General features: G+C 36.1%; 1 protein-coding gene across 1 annotated transcript in view; it reads right to left on the bottom strand.

Annotated features, from left to right (window-relative positions):
- Nucleotides 1-4860: 4860 nt before the first annotated feature.
- Nucleotides 4861-17969, bottom strand: part of atp11b (ATPase phospholipid transporting 11B (putative)) — a 46674-nt gene continuing 33565 nt past the window's right edge. Inside the window, exons 28-30 of the mRNA XM_037697944.1 lie at nucleotides 17773-17938; nucleotides 9639-9802; nucleotides 4861-5027 (exon numbers count right to left, since the gene is read on the bottom strand). Coding sequence (XP_037553872.1) covers nucleotides 4946-5027; nucleotides 9639-9802; nucleotides 17773-17938 — 412 coding nt within the window. The 3' untranslated portion in view covers nucleotides 4861-4945. The remainder of the gene's footprint in view (nucleotides 5028-9638; nucleotides 9803-17772; nucleotides 17939-17969) is intronic.

Raw genomic sequence — 17969 nt, 5'->3', positions numbered from 1 at the left:
TATTGATCTGCTCAACGACGACGGCGACAAATTACATCAAACTTTGTATTTTGTGGCGTTTCAGTACGAACGACTCGGAGCTGTGTTACTTTGATCATTTTGTGTGGAAATAATATTTCAAGCCAAGGTAACATTGTCTGACAGAAAATGTAGTTTGCTCAAAGTTGAGTAAAATTGGGTTTAAGTGTCCACATTTCATGCTTTGCTTTGATTTTTAATATTACATCTGTATTCCCCTGATTCTCACATCAGTTCTTACTAATAGCATGATTTAATATAAATTTAGATGAAATCTTAAGATCTTGTTCATCACACTACTTACGATTTTATTTATTTTTGCAAGTTTAATTAGCGTTTTATATATTTACAACCAAAAAACACTGAACAGTTTTTAACCAGTTTAACACATGCTGCCATTTGTTCTTTACCTTTGAACACTGCAAAAAACAAAATAATCTTAGGCGCCACAAACTTCTGAATATGATTAAACGACGACAAAGTCGATTAACCTTCATTTCTGATTCCGTCTGCCAAATCTGCTGCTTTAAACTAATCTATTTAAGGTGCATTACATTATTGTTTCAAACCTGCTTTACATAAATACTCAAGCTGGAACATCTGTGAATGTTTAACTTCCACGTTCTGAGTTAAATAAAAAACCCAAACAGCATTCTTGTAAAAATGTATTTATTTAGTAAATAGGATCTTTAGTTATAAGACAGATTTACAGACCGGAGGAGGAAGACGTTTATCTCAGACGGGCGATGAAAGAGGTCTTTGTGGTGCAGCATGTTTTACAGATGGGAGAAGGAACATGGACAAAGCTGTGACACATTCTGTCACCTCGTGTCTCAGGGAGATGAATGACAGGACGTCACGCTGCACAGAACTCATAGGTTGACATTTTAAGTTTGACTCTCACTGTTCAGTTGATTCGATCAGGAAACTTTCATTTAATTAGGCTTCATTTGTTTACTGACAAAATAGGTTTTCAAAATAAAGCTTTGACTTTATTGGGTTATCGCTACAAACAGAAGGTTGGGTCAGTGATTGGTATTTGGACAAATGAAGGGCAGATTATTATTATTATTTTTGTTTCAGCTAGCATTTGGACATGTATGATCTTTTGATATGAAGACTGTACCTCTGCTGCGGGGACAGATTTAGCAGCAGATGTGAGTGAACGTCTTTTAACAAGGTATCCAATTAAATTCAGATGGTTCTTCTGATGGATAACATGATTATAAGGGGTTGAGACGTGATGAAATATTAAGTCAAAATCTAAATTATGTGGCTGAAATATCAGATTTTTTTTAAAAGGACCCCAGAGGCCCTTTATTTGAACCCAGCTGCTGCTCAGATGACGTCAGTGCTCTGGGTTTCACACCCGTTTTCAGTTGATTAATGTGAAAGAGTTTTTGGTGCCAACATGTATTCTGACTGTTTAGTCAGAATTAGGATTAGAATAGGATTTAGACATTAGAATGAGTAAAACTGAAGACCCAAGTGATCAGATAAAAGAATCAACACTGGAAACCTTATTTTTAAATAAAATGGTCCATGAACCACAAGGGGGCATCAGATGTGCACTGACCCTGCAGGAGTTTCTGCATGGCTGTCTGGGCCTTCAGTCAGGAAAGACTCTTCATCTGCTCCAGTTGTCATGCAGAAACTCAGAGGTCACAGCACTAATGACCTGAAATACTCAAACACAGAGACCGTTCAATTCTGGATATGTTTAGTGACATTATTTTGAGTGACTCGTAACAGACACCAAGTGTTTCTGTGATTAAAATACAGTACAGTACCAACAAAGTAGTTTTTCTTTCGGATGCTCCCTTCTGTGGGGTCACCACTGCGAGAACATTTGTTTCATGCAGGATGGCTCTCCTGACACAAGCTGGACTCAAACCTTAGAAGAAGACCACTGTTCTTAACTACCGAGAACACAAAAAATGAAAAAAATCATTATCAGTGTAAAATGGAGCGGCACAATTCTTGTAGGTTTAAGAAACAACAAGTTCATGTTTGACTCTTAAAACATTAATTGCTTACTTTTCTTCATATTGAATAGATGCCATTTAGATTCTTCTTAAACTTAGACAACTGTTGAAGCTGTAACAGTGGGTTTGTGCACAGGTAAAAAAATAAAATAAAAAATAAAAAGTCTTTGATTTAGGTATTGTTTTAAGTTGTATATGCAAAAAAAAAAAAAAAAATTAACTAAAGGATTTAAAGGAAAGACATGATCTAATAAGATGCATCTGAGCTGCAAGATGGAAACTGTAGGTTCCAGTAGTTTTTAAAGTTTAGTGTTAATTATATTAGTTTGTTGCATTAACTGGTGTATATTAAAGATTTCTTAATTTACCATGCATATAAAAATTTAATCAATGTGGTGAAAGCCAATAGGTCCTGATTTTAAACTGCAAACACCAACTAAAAACTAGATGTCAGTGTGTCTGAAATATCACAACCATCTTAAAATTCAATATCACCGTTTTAATTTTTAAGAGACATTCGAAAACTTCCATCTGTTTCCTTGAATATTTGTAACATCAAAAATTAATGACCCTGTTGAAAAATGTTTTTTCTTTGTAAAAAAAAAAAAAAAAAAAACAGTGCTCAGACTTGTGGTCTCAACATCTGGATGATGTGCCGTGAATGAACAAGTCATTTGACCCTTACGTTGCTGCACTTTCAATATATTCAATTTTTTTGTCTTATTTTTATCTAAAAGCAATTCCATTCTCACCCATAAAATATAGTAGCTTTAATCCTTGTGTGATTTACTCCTTATACACCAAGAAGTCAGATTTTCATAATTGTACCTTAACTAATCAAATTGATCCATTTACAGGTCTTCTGTTTCACAAAGACTGGTTCCTACATTACCCAGGATGCAACTCAACAACAGCTGACCTCTTCAAGGCCATGCTCCCAGTTTGATTCAAATTTAGTTCAATCCTCAAAATAAACACGATAATCACAAAAATGACTAGAATATTTCATACAACCGTCTTCCCACAAAAATGAGAACCAAGTAGAAACATATTTTAAGATTTGTAACCTTGTGTTAAGATATTTAAACAAATATAATAATAAATATAAACTTTCACAGTAAGTTGCACCTGTTTAAACAAAGTGTACTTTAAAATATTCAGACTTCCATGTAAAAATATAACTGATTCAGTCTTGAGCTGCAGTGGAAAATCTTTAATCTTGCAACAGGTACATGCATCCCATAACTTCATATCTGCATATGTCAAGTTTAAAACGGTTGTCTTGGTGAAAATATACATTTATCTGTAATGTTCTGGATTCTTCTCTCAAAGTGTTCATAACTCTGATGTGACCTTTAGGCTGCACGTGGCCACAGAGCTGCTTTAACCAACAGAAAAACTTCAACACACACATCGACAGCAGGAAACACACGCTGCAAAAAATGCAACAGCAAAAACATGACGAATGATTTCAATGACAGATGATAATATAAAGGAAATGACAGCAAAGGAAGTGCGATTTTGATATGAGACTTGTGCAAACGCTCTGCTTTTCCTCTTCACTAAAGGTAGATAATGTTTATCTTCTGAACATTCTGCTGTCTGGATCTAAAAACACGAGCCAGGATTTAACAAAAGCTTCTCAACATTAAAGACATCTCTGTCCAAATGTTTACCTCACTGAATAGTTTGCAAAAGCTTTTAGTGAACAGATTTTTTTTTAGATCTTATAATATCAATATAAAATATAACTGCCTTGTTACTTGAAATAATCCTTGGCCACAAAAGGTCTGTAATGCTGAGAGGCTTTCGGTCATGAGGCTGATAGAAAAAAGGCATTTACAGGGAACAAATACAAAACAACAGACTCAAACAACTTCTACCTGCAGTACCGTCACTATTAATATTTATCAATAATATAACCTCTTTAAAATGTATGGCTTTTTAAATGTCTGGCCTCTTTCAGAGCTCTGCACTGGGGAGACAGAAGCCTGAACAAGACGACGAGAAAGCAGCACAAACAAATAAGTCTTAACAATATTAGCTTCTGTACAATCAGGCACAATATAAACACTTAAATTTTATCCTTTATCCTTTGGTCTTTGGTACCATCATAGAGTTCCAGGTACAGCTCAGCGTGTTGTGGGTCTCAGCAGAACTTCTGGATGCTACAGGACTGTAAGAAGTCCATTTTTTTCCCATGTGAATGAGAAATAAGTGCAGCTGTGGAGCAGATGGCTGCACTGGAAGCAACTGGATGTTTAGCTTTAACCGATGGCTGATGCCTCCGAGATGTTTTCAAATTGTTGTCCCACTTTTGAGCTTCAAGGGGCTACATAAGTGATGTAATTTTATTTTTGTTTGGTCAAACCATTTCAACTGGTTCACATTACAGTCCAATATGTTTAACAGGACTGATGACTGACTTTAACAAACATTTGTAAGAAAAATAGAGAAAAATCTGAGAATTCTACTTAGGTCCATTTCCTACCAAATGAAAAAACAAAGTTTGGCAGCTGACCTATAGAAAAATAAATAGCTTTATGAGTGAACACAGATAGAACTATTGCCAACTTTAAAAAATGAGTTTGCAGATTGTTTTACAGGACTAGCAGACGTGGAATCTGACATTTCCTGCTCATGTACTGATTGCATCTTTGAACATAAAATGCTGCAATCCAGAATCTGATTTTCTTCTTGGCCTTTTTAAACAAAATGATGTAATCAGGCACACTAAAGAAGTGATAAAGAAGGCTGCAGCACTGAGCTGAATCCCATAGCTCCTTATCCCAATCATTACCACATCTAAAAGATGATGCATTAAGTTTGAACTGAAACAGTCTAATAAAATGGTGGTGGGGGACAGGAGTGTAACTATAATTTGTAACTGAGTGGTAGCATGCCCACTCCCAGATGTGTGTTTAAGTCCATGGCCAAGGGAGTCAGCAGAGGTTGGCCTCGATAGGCGACAGCGTCAGGATGCTGCGATCGTTTGAGTAGAAGTTCTCTGTATCGTTCCAAGACCTAAAAATAGCAGTGACGAAGGGTTAGGAGATTGACGACTGTATGTTTGTGCATGTGTGTGAAAGAGAAAGGCACTGGGTAACAATAAGGCTGAGTTGCTATCAAAAATGTTGTGATCACAATTAATCAAGCAAGAGGAAGCAGAGACGATGAAATAATAGATGAAAAAAGAGTTAGTAATGGGTGTGATGAGTTAGTGAAGAGTACCACAAGTCTCTCCTCGTTACTTACACATGAATACTGTCATTTTTAACCCACTTTCTGTTCATTTCACTTCATTCTCTAAATTATCTGACCTCAGTGAAATGTATCTGTCATCTTTGGTGTTTAAATAACACTATCAAAACGAATAGACAATAACATCAATACTCCATACAGAGCAATATAATCCTTGTCAGATGCATGTAAATAACTTATGATCACACTATCTGCTCAACAAGCTTTAACTAAAAAAAAAAAAAAACTAATTTGTTCTCATCACCTTCCAGGACATTTTGCACAACCAATGTGTTGGCTAAAATATTCATATCAAGATACAAAATGACTAAACTCTTGACACACTGTTCTGTTCCTCATCACTGTGGAAAGTATGTCTGAATTAAGCAAACTTGTATTTTATTATTGCATGGACAACTATATATGCATCTATGAAATAGATTTGAAAGTTTAAAACCCACCGTCTTCTCTAAACCTGTTTCTAACTTATCTGTTGAGGAGATGATAAGACTTGGTTACTCAACACATGGATATAAATTAAATGAAATCAAATTATAAATAACAAGCTTCCGATACATTCTTCACTCCAAAATAGCAACCAGCACTTGGTTTTCTTGCTGATGAATTAAACATCTTAAAGGTTAGTTAGCGTCGGATCCATGTTCTAGCACATTTATGACTATAGTAAAATGACAAAGGCACGGTCTTTCCAATATTAGCTTATCAAGCTGGATCACTTTTGGAATGATCTAAAACAGACATTGAACTATTTTGTTCACACAAAGGCCACAGTTTTCAAACTGAATGACCAGTGTTCGAGCTAGACAAAACGATGAGTTCCACAAAAGTCATGCTACCTTTTAAAATAACACAAACTAATTTCCACTGTAACAACACACAAAGATAAAAACAAAGAGAGATTTCAGCAAAAGCAGGGTAAACTAAAAAACCATGGATAACCAACCCTTCAGTTCAAGCTGCTGCTCCATTCTGACTGAAACACTTGATTTTCACATGACTTCAGATGTGATAGAAATGGTGAGGCAGGCTTTTAAATGCTGAACTTTACAAACATTAAAAATATGAAAAGCTGTCTAACCAGAATCTTGTTAAATAAGTAATTTCTGCAACACTCCCTCCACTTCTTTTAAATTTCTAAATGTCAGTTTCTCTGTTCTCAATTGTTCTAATGAGCTTTAAATTAAAACTGCTCTAAAAAATAAAGACAACCGTTTTAAGACCTGGTAAACAGAAGAACAAGGCCACCCAGGAACTTTAAATAGGTTCATGACTCAAATGGTGATTTGACTGGAGGCACTCATACGTGTTACACAACTCACTTGCCCATCAGGTTGATGGAAATGCTAAAACGTATGTACTCTAAAGTCATCTTTACTTTTTAGGTTAAGAATATTTAAAAAGATGCTAGAACTCAAAACATGTCTGGGTGCATGGACCAAGAACAGAAAAATTAGACTTTCTGATTAGGTCAAGCTCACAGGGGACATTGACAGCACATGGACAATTCATCTGGAAGACAGAACAACATTATGCATATTTCAGACACTGAAGGATAAGGACAGGACAGGTGAGGAAGTGTGTCAGTGGCACAAATATAACCAGGTACACTGCATACAAAATACCAATGGCAACAGTAGCCCCCATGCAACAAGACAGTCAGCATTCTTGTTTTGTAGCTTGTGGTGGATGAGAAGTTTCCGTTACCCAAACCTTCAGAAAAGGTGAGCTCCACCAAACTGGAATATCAAGAGTTCAAGAACAAGAATGCTCCCAATGTTAGACTATTCTCTGAAGCACATATAAGGCTTTAGGAGTTAGTAGAAACAGATTAGTAGATACAGGAAGTAGAAGGAAAAGTATACTTTCCAGCAGCTACACTGGTAGAAGATGTGATCCACTTGTCCTCTGAACCAGAACAGAGTGACCAGGAAAGATACTGTGAATGCAGCTACCTTAAATTTTCTTTCGTTAACGCAAAGCTCACAGGCGGCTTTAAACATTTTAACATCTGATCTCTTTGTTAACATGTCCAAGTAAGTTTGACACTTGGACTGAGACCCAGCTACATGGATGCAACAAATACACAGACATCTTGTTTGTTGCCATTATCAAAAACATCTTAAATCTTGTGACACTCATGCATGTTCTGCTTTGTTGTCCTCCAGCTATGACAGAGCAGTAGTAGGCATTCAACACTGCAACAACAAGCAAAGGCAAAAAGCCAGCTATAACTGGGCTTCCAATAAATAATGAATAAATAATTATATATTATCCAAGTAGTATGCCTAATATATGTTCTATTCAGTCATGACAAATAGAATACAGGAATGGGCGGATACCCATTTCCTTTATGGCAGTTTCTTAGCATTAAGGCCAAATGTGGGTGGTGCTACTTGTTCAGTTCCCAGTAGTTGACTGCTTTATTTCCACAAACTAAAGAAAAAGCAAGTTTGACAATGGACAAAAGGTATTTTGGTTTGCAGATTGCATGAAAAAAGTACAAAGATACTGCGGAGGAAGAATAAAATTACAACTGCAGATTCAGCCCAGTTCGATTTGATCCAAGTACAATAAAAATCTCACCTTTGCAATTTAAGTTACCATACTTTTACTGGCTTTTCTTAACCTTATGGGAGGGAATTAATTTGTTGTTGGTTCACTTAGAGGAATACAATTGATTGCTATGTGCCAGGGACAAAACAGATCAATCGTTTCACAGGAAGTCATTTATCTAAAGTGAATCATGCACCGAGAGGGAATTGCGTCCTCAAAATATTACTTGTTTTCAACAAATTGACACTGCTGGTCATTTTGATGGCCAAAATCACAGGTCAATTTGAAAAATAATGAAAATGAACATTACTAAAGCACAGAATCCAATTTTATCTAAAATGGATACATTAATTCTAACCATTTTCAATAGAAACTAAGATGGTAAAATCAATCAGAGACTGGTCATTGCAGCCAAGCAATCACAAAACACTATTTTCCGTATGTGACCGTCCTCTGCCCGACTACATAATGCAGTGGTGAGTGGTCCTTGGGGGTTAATCTGAGGTCATGAAGACTGAATCTCTATTTTTACTGGCATACTGTAACCTTTCACAAACATGCATGCCAACAAAGAACAAATGCTATATCTTCATTACTGGTCTAATCAATTTTGAACGTCCCAAGATGTTTTGAGAGGTAGTGATTGCTCAGCAGAAAAGGCTGATCAGGTCAATTAATCAATGACTTCCATAGAGTCACCAGGATTCATGTAAAGACACAATAATAGAAAGTGCAGACTGGGCAGACCTGCAAACTGTGTTCTCAGCTTGCAGTCTCTAAAAGCTTCACCAGGCAAAAAAAATAAAAATATAATTCTGACAAAAGAAAGTTTTACAATCTTTTATCACAAACTGAACATCTTTTTGTGCAAATGACGGACTATCAATTTTAAGCCCAACTTCCACTTCCTGTATAATACTTAGTGTATCCGTTGATTACACATTTTGATTTCACTTACAATTCAACCAGCTGAACTCATCGCAGGTAGAATTACCTTCTACTGGACAAGAGGATCTGCAACCAAATTTAGAGTTGATCTAAAATCAACAAGTCAATTTATTGTAATGCTGGTGTCATATTTCTCAGTGGATTATGAATTACCTACAACACCGGCTTACCCTTACTGGACTACCCATTTGGACACGAAAGTTTCATCTTATGAAAGAATAATCGAGAAGACAATCAGGACAGACAGAACAACACATCATAGAAGTGATGAAGACAGACATGAGCTAATACACTGCAGTATGTACGAGTTTTACAGACAAGACATTGTATAGCATTGGGCGCACATACATTAGACACCAAGCTTTGAAAAGACCTCATTAAAAATTCCTTCAACCAAATCCTCTCAAATTAGGCTGCCAAGAATCCACATTTTCTAACCACAACGGCACCACCAGCACAATTTGTTAGTTTGTTGGCCTCAAAGATTTTGGTTTCAATGCATTTTTGAACACACACTTCTGTATGTGTAACATTTAACAAACCACTCTGTCAAATTATTCCTTCTACAACTGCAATGGAAAGCCAATGCTCATAAGAGTGCAGCCCATAATGGCTTGATCCACACATCTTCAACCATCAGCTCTTCTGGATGTGAATCTGCACTCTAAAACCAGCCTCAACCACCCTCTGCAACTCAGCTTCCTCAATACTTCATGTTCAAACTGCTATAAACCTGAACAAGAAATAACTTACAGTAAAGTTGCAATAAAATCACGGGCTCAGACAGAACTGCTGTCCATACTTTTAACACCAAGAGGTGGTACGGGCTCATCAGAATTCATATTCATTGTTTGTTGTTGTCGTCCTCCCCACCTGTTGCTGCGGCTGGATGCGTGGCAATTGTTAATGCTGGCCTTGCATTGTCCAGTCATTTGCTCCAGGAGGTGGGCCAGACGTGAACAGCCGCTTTGCCCGTGCTGGTAGCAGCACAGGGATTCCACACAGCTGAGGGCCTGCGCCTGGGGGGCTGATAGAGACTAGAGTAGGGAAAAGATAGTGCAAGAGTTGGGGGGAAATTAAGAAAGAGTGAGAAGTTGGGAGTATGAAATCACAAAAAAGGAAGAAAGAATAGGAAAGAAGTTAAAGTAGTAAGCAGAAAAAGATGGGAGAAGAAAATAAGATGCTGTAAATTAAACCAATTGTTTTACTGACTGGATATTCAGGGTGAGTGGAGGATGACATATTGCATGCTGTTTCAGTAACAATAAATTATGGGGAAACCACAAACATGCTACACACAAAAAAAAATGAATAAAAAAAAAATCCTAACATTTTCCCAAGTAAAATAAACAACAGATCTAAACAAAAATAGCAAAATACTGAAGTGTCTGTTACAGTATTACTCCATCATATGAGCTGGTCTCCTTGCATTTCATACATGTAATATTAACACATTTTTATTCTAAGCTATCCAATAGGGATTTTTTTTTTATCCCACAATTACCGTAAACTTGTGATATCAACTTATTTGGACTAGATGTCCAAGACGAGCTTTCATTCAGTTACCAGGCCTTAAACCCAGTTTACGTCTTTTTGCATTTTTACGATATCGCTTAACATCTAATCAACATTCTTGAGAATTAATTGAATCACATTCACAGGCAGCAGCATAGTAAAGTTTCTTTCTTCTTCTACTTTACAGAATCCATTCTTTGCACATATTGTACATAACATCGTTTGTAAAACCTTTTGACTAATCAGGTTTAGAAGTTAGCCAGTGATGCTTCAGTAAATTAACTTGAACAAAGATGATGCCCAACATCTGGAACCCCTTTGCTCTTCCGATCTGTGTCGGTGGCTAAAATACATTATGTGAGGGACAGAAGACAAAGTAAAACAAAACAAACAAACAAAAAAACAACCAAACAAATATATATATATTATTGTTATGTAGAGATCAATGTGTAAACTCCTGTTTTACTGTCAAACAATAAAGGGCACCAAATGACTTAACCATCACAGAAATACATAAGAATCCATTGTCCAAAACATTTTGTAATTATTTTAAAATAAAAACTACTCAGGTGTACAGAAAAAAAATATAACTCTTAGACTACACGTGTGCTATTGTAAGTAAAGTTATGACTTTGTAATGTCCAAATTCTTAAACTAATGAAGTAAACAATTATTTCCAATTAAGTTCAGTGTTGTTCATTCTAGTATAGTATAAAATGATCTCATTTGTGCTGGATTTGTGACCACTGTGATGTGGCCCAAGTTTCACTGCAGCAGAAATTTGAGACATTGCTGGCATGAAACCAAACTTCGGCTTCTTGGTTGGCCACGGCAAAACAAGCTAATCGGACCAAATCTGACTTATTCTAGCAGTGCTGCCTGACAAACGAAACAGCATGACTTGCATTTCTTGTAACTTATTGCTTTAGTTGCAGAAAAAAATTATGTATTGCATTACTGTAACAAGAGTTACTTGTGTATTCATTGGAAGTGAAAGCCAACAGCAGCTGCTTCACTGAATATTAATGCATCCTTGTGTTTGTGTAAAATATCTTAATGTTCTTGTGATCAAACTGAGCAAGCTCAAGCCAGACTGCCTCTGCATCAGCTAGTCAAGAAGAAATCCGTCTTTGCAGGGCTTGTAAATCAGAAACACTAAAATAATCAGCTGAACACACCATGTTAAACTGTGCTTTTGTTGACTACCGGTAACTCTTTGCATTTGTGTTATTTTTTCCATTCGGGAGCAGCAGCCAGATTATACACACTGTAAGGCCAGACCAATTCATGTAATTAACTGCTGTCTGGTAAAATTAAAGGTGCTGCCATAAAACAAACTCAGTGACAGTTATATATGTGACACCATCTTCTTAATTTAGTCAGAGTTCAACACCACACATCATTTTGTAATGTTACAACAGTAGTTTTACTGGTCTAATGTTTGATGATTTTTTTAAAAATGGTAAACAGAAATTAGACTACATACAAAACAAGACAAAAATAGGATATAACACATAAAATTGAAATTTTAAAGGGATATTAGGTTTCTTTAAAAAAAAAAAAAAAAAAACACAACACAGACATACAACCAAATGTGACATTTGCAAATTTTTGAATGAAGATGTGGCAAAGACAATGTAGCCAGCATGCCAACAGCATTCTCTCAAGTCTGAGCCTGACCTGATCAAACACAATGATGAGTTGAGATCAGGTTAGGAAAAAAAAAAAAATCAGACAATCATGGTGGGGCATAGGGAGAACAATGTCAAGTCATATCTGCATGTGGTTATCCATAGAAGGGTAGGGAAGGATGATCAGGACTAAATGGGATAGGATAGGCTCATTCATACACAGTGATCTAGACCAAAACATGTACAGGTGTAATACTTTAAATATAATGGGAGGAAAGTGCTGTAGGGTAGCAACTGCAATATACAGCCATGGGATAATGACTGGAACATACAACACGGCTTGTGCAGATTGCTGCAGCTATGGGAGGGTGCACAGGATTGGCTGGTCCTTCAAAACCAAGGGAAAACCAGGAAGATGATAGCACATGGGGGCAATGGGAGAGGTTTACAGTACATGTATGGTACTACCTAAGGGAGCATGGTTCTTGGTCAGGGGCAGCAGGGGAAGGAAAAGCAGCTAGCAGGTGCCAATTGTCCTCCCCTGGGCTCCGCTGGGCTTTAACAGGGTCATATTCTGGGCCGACTGAACCCTCACCCCCTTCCATCTGAAGAACACAAGATGCTTACAGTGAGCCCTGTTAGCTGATCAAACAGCTTATTCATCACAAAACCAAGAAGACTGTTGGTTTTGCCAGACACTGAAAAAGCAAGTTAATAATTATACTGCAAAATATATCCATCTTTGTCATTTAGTCTTTTACTGAATGATTTGATAAAAAAAAAAACTGCATCTTGTTTTACATTTCCAAAATCTTGACTATGAGCTAAATTGTTACATCATCAAAGGTATGTTTAAAAAAATGTAGGTTACCGGTAATTAGAAATGGTCTCACACATCTGATAATATTTTTCATTTCCCTGATGAAACTTACAACTTTAAGATTCAATAAAAGACTAAATAACTAACAGAAAGTGTGTTTTTAATGCAGCTTATTCTCCAAATAGCAAAATTAAATTATTGGGCAAGCAGTCAGCACGTCAGTGTAGGCCACAGTGTAGGGTGCCTGTTGTTTACAAACAAATGACTTGTGAAATACACACAGTACTGTGCAAATGTTTTAGACAGATTTGATTCTGATGGCTTGAATTCTGTTGTTAATAGTTAACAATTCAAAATAAATGAAAATAAATCAATATTTTGGTATGATATCCCTTTACTTTGAAACAAAAATTTTATTTAAATTTAATTCACTTCAGTTAAAAAATTGCAGCTAGTCTGTTCCAAACATATCGGAGAACTAACCACAGGTCTTCTGTGGATGCAGCTGGCTTAGATATTGTAACCTCTTCATGTAATTTTCTGTAGACACTCACTGTACTGTTCTTTAACTTTTTGGTAAAAACAAACGGCCTTCTTTCTGCAACAACATTTAATTTTTTATTAAACACCTGATGCTATTTTTCAGCACTAAAGTTTTCATGTTTGTGTACAAAGTCTAGCTTTTTAAATTAAAATGATTTCATGAAGATTCATGACAAATGCCTCAAAGGACAGTAGATGGTTGTACCTGGGTCCTGCAGGCTTCTGCTGATTCTGAGCTGATGGCTCTGCTCCACCTTTTTGCAGATACAAGGTTCATTTACCACACCTAAATATTACTGGCTGACCATTGTGTCTACAGTCCTTCATTTTGCCTGTTTGTTTTTGCTCCATAAAAAACAGCCTGAATAGCACATCTTGAAACCCAGTATGCTTAGAAATGTTGCTCATTTTTGCTGTCTTAAGTCTTTAAAGAGTGTGCGCCATATAACATGAAACTGTCTTTTACCTGACCTTTCAGCAGTTTGTTTCTCACTCAGTTTTGACCCTCCAACCTTTTGGTTTAATGTATTGCCTGTGTCTCGGCCTACACACAAAAATAATGAGCATTAACACCTGTTAGTACAGTATGTCCTGAAAGATGCTCAGTAATCCAGGTAGATAAATCTAACAAGGTCGAGTCAGGTCCTCTGGATGGATTCTCTTCTGCTGAAGAACAACCTTTGCTTGCAGCTTCTCAGACTGAAGAAGTCTTTTGAATAAAAGACAAAACTTTTCAACAAAAAATAAGCCATCCAGAGGACCTGACTCAATCTTGTTAGACATGGTTAGTATAATCTGTTAATTAGATATCAGAGTTTACAATCCTACATAATCCATGAATGCACAAGTGCACCTAAAGGCGATGATGATGTTAGAAGGAAAACCGTGATCACAGCAAAAGTTGAATTGATCTTTTTTTTTTTTTTTTGGTTTATTTACTTGGAAATTTGAATATTGATAAAAATGAAATAAAACTTTATATTTGTAAAAGCCTTCTTATTTTCCAGCATTTTTTTTTCAAACCTATCTAAACTTTTTTCACAGTACTGTACATACAGCATACACAGATCATAGCCATTTTGGATCTATAGCTTTTCACAACTGACCTTATTAACATAGTAACATGGGAAGCTATTTGTTGACTTTAAAGGGAAAGATCAACCGTTTCCTGGTTAGAAAACATTAACAAGATCCTGTAATTTCCCCATTCTGCTTAAAACCAAAAGATAACCATGAAACATTGGCACAGAGTAGGTCTTAAAGAATATTTAACCAATCACTGAAGGAGTACTTTCACTTCTAAACAAAGCAGGAAACAACTGAACTCCCTGCTGCGAGAAGGGTATGCCAAAAAGTACGGTAACTGTAAAACCAGTTAAGTAATAAACTGAAAAATGTTTAGGTATACAAGATTTCTTTTAACAATTGTTAATACACTGTTTTGGTTTAAAACAAATTATTTTGTCACATGATAGGCATCATGTGATAAAATATTTTGTTTTAAATAAAAGTTTGGGAACATGTCTACTTTCTCCCACATTTTCTTAATCACAGGATTAAATCAAAGCACATATCAGAACACCACAATAAAACTTAAAAGCCATTAACTTCAGCCTACAAATTCACTGAGCGACTCCAGCTGAGTATGACCACTTACTTTAATGTGATGTAAAAATTGGCAACTAAATGACCAGTAAACTACAAAGACTTGCATGCTACATACCAGTAGATGTAGAATAGAGAAATACATATACAGTAGCATAGAAGTCCTTAAAATAGCGTGCTAAATAACACTCAAATCTTTACTTTCAGAACTTTTTTCTGATTTGAATAGTCTTTAAATGAAACTCATGCTACTTCTTGTGTTTCTCTTGCAGGCTGCAAGACGAGCAGGATTTTGATCTAATTGTTCTTAAATATTTATGAAGAAAGCAGTTTTTGTCATGCTGCTTAAAATGACTATCATTCTGCAAGAACAGCCCAGACAACTTCAAGTCACTCATGCAGCTCTAATAGGCCATCAGTCGATGTGAAGATCTGCTCAAACCATGCAAAGGGACTACCCAGAGATGACCAGGCCATCTCAAGTGGTGAAACCAGTTTGAAGTCTATTGGTAGGGCAAACATCAAGTGGGCACAACACACAGATAATGTCAGTTTGATGGACTGCACTGTGCATGTGACTGATGTCTTTTTTTAAACTGAGATGCATGCTATAGTGGTAGAAGTTCACATCTGACCCCACAATCAAACATACAGTGCTGCAGTTAGAACAGATTTTTTATATACAGTGTATACATCCATACTAAACATACAAAATCCCTGCATCACATAAATGCTCAATATTTCAGAGTGCAGAGGAAAATTGTCAGTGAGGGTTTTGTTGTGATTGTATACTCATTCATCCGCTCGCTCATTCACATATCATTTGTTCATGCAGTAGGTTAATGTTGTAATGAAAATATTTTGCTTTAGAAAGAAGGTGGTTTTAAAATGCCTTTGTATCAGACTCTTATGCAATACATGCTGCTGCTAACTGAATTATTTTTATTGTTCTGCAGAATCTAACTCTTCAACTCCTCAGAACATATTTATATTTCCCCCACCTTATCTCAAGAGAATGCTGATTGGCTTGTTCAAAGCATGCAACCACAGACATGAAATGTATCGTTCTAAAATGGCACAAAACTGTAAAGGACTGTTAGTTGAGAGACTACTGAATAATCAGGAGCACTTATTCCATAAAGCAATGTTTCTTCTTTTGGAAACTCATTTGTTGATTTATTTAAAACTCTAAAATTACAAGATTTAGAAACGTTCAAAGTATTTCAAACATATTTTACAAAATGCCTAGCATAGGTATTCAAAGTAATTCAAACTTGTAAAATTCCCTTTGAAGTATTATGATGAAATACATGTTTTGTCATTTTTAACATGTCAATGAATAATTGAAACATAAGCTGACAAATTATTTCAGTAAATTTATAACTGTTACTACAGTTTCTCTATGCTATTATTAGTGCTTAAATCCTGATAAGACGTAATTTAGACAATATTTTTCCCCAAACTAAATAGGATAAAAATAAAATCTTTTTTTATTTTTTTTAATAGAAATATTGCACTTGAAAGAAGCACTCCTTTAATTAGTATTTTTCCACAAAGTTATTTAGGATGTATGTTAAACCGAGGGCTTAACGAATCTCAAATCTACCTAATTTTGCCCAGCTGGCTCTTGGCTCTGGACAAAGGTTGCAGAGCGATGAAGTCATCACCTATCACCACTCGGTTGGAATACATCTACACCAGGAGAGCACAGACAAAGGGTAAGAAGAAAAACACATCAGCACACAGAGAGGTTAGAAGTTATGCCTTCACACAACCACACACACAAGTGTAAATTTAAACAAACCAAATCGTAGAATACACTTTCACAATCAATCACAACTCCCACACAAAGACAGATAGGGTAAAATGTTAGGGAACTATCTAAAAACACCACATAGAACAGGAAAAGGGCAGCTCCAGTTCTTTTTTGGAGGGGAACCAAGTAGGTATTTTTTAATGGAAGAAGATTAACTAAACCCAGATTTCTTTCCAGCAGGACAAATCAGTACTGTAATAATGCAGATCTTTTCCAAGATAACAGTTTTTCCATTTGTACTGTCTGTGATCAAAAGGTCATGCAGCACAACTACAACATGGTGTTTCTGTTTAGAATTGAGTTACTCATGACCACTCAGGTTGGAAATAAACTTTCCAAAAACAACAGAACATTTTCTTCCACTCTCTAGATCAGGGCTATTCAACAAAACTGCTCAGGGGGCCGCAGTTTCTGAAAGCCAACAGCTCGGGGGCCAGACATCCAGCGATTAAAATCATTATATAAATAAACAAAAGTTTAAAATAATCTGTTACCTGTTAAATATGTTTATTTTATTGCATCAAATCATAAATGCAATAACTAGAACACCCCCCCCAAATAATAATAACAATAATAATAATATATATATATATATATATATATATATATATATATATATACATACACACACACACACACACACACACACACACACACACACACACACACATACATACATACATACATACATACACACATTTATTTATTTATTTATTTAATGACGCGAGCCAGACTGAAGTCACCCACGGGCCGGAAATGGCCCACAGGCCGCCAGTTGAATAACCCTGCTCTAGATTTTGTGTTCCCTTGAAATTAAGAGTTCATTTTCTTCCCTTAGTGCCTTTTCATTTTATAGGAAATGCAATTTCCACCTCTGTACTACACTGGATTATGCATGAAATCTATCACTGCCCACTTTTAAAATTATATGAAAACCTCAAAAAAGTAGGCAGGTAAATATTATTTGCAAGTCTACAAAACTTGACTTGGATTTCTCACTGAGGTTTTCTTGACAACAATTTGTAAACCATGGTTGCACCTCTCACTTATTTTTAGTTTTTATTCTCCTCCCATTACCTGGCTCTTCTGTGTGCTGGTGGGCTTCAGATGTCTGAACATGACCTTCTTAATTATATCCGGAAAGAGGCAGATGATGATAATAATAATGATGGCAAACCAGGCCGAACCACTGGAAAGCAGTTGTACAAAGACAAAGTACATGTCCTGGGTGTGCAGGAATGGCCTGTAAGTGGCAGAAATAACATACCGTAGTT

The sequence above is a fragment of the Nematolebias whitei genome, chromosome 3, assembly GCF_014905685.2.
Source record: "Nematolebias whitei isolate Nwh7 chromosome 3, NemWhi1, whole genome shotgun sequence".
Taxonomy (NCBI): Eukaryota; Metazoa; Chordata; class Actinopteri; order Cyprinodontiformes; family Rivulidae; genus Nematolebias; species Nematolebias whitei.
Note: the sequence above shows the minus strand (reverse complement) of the source record. Positions and strands in the feature narration are given on the sequence as shown.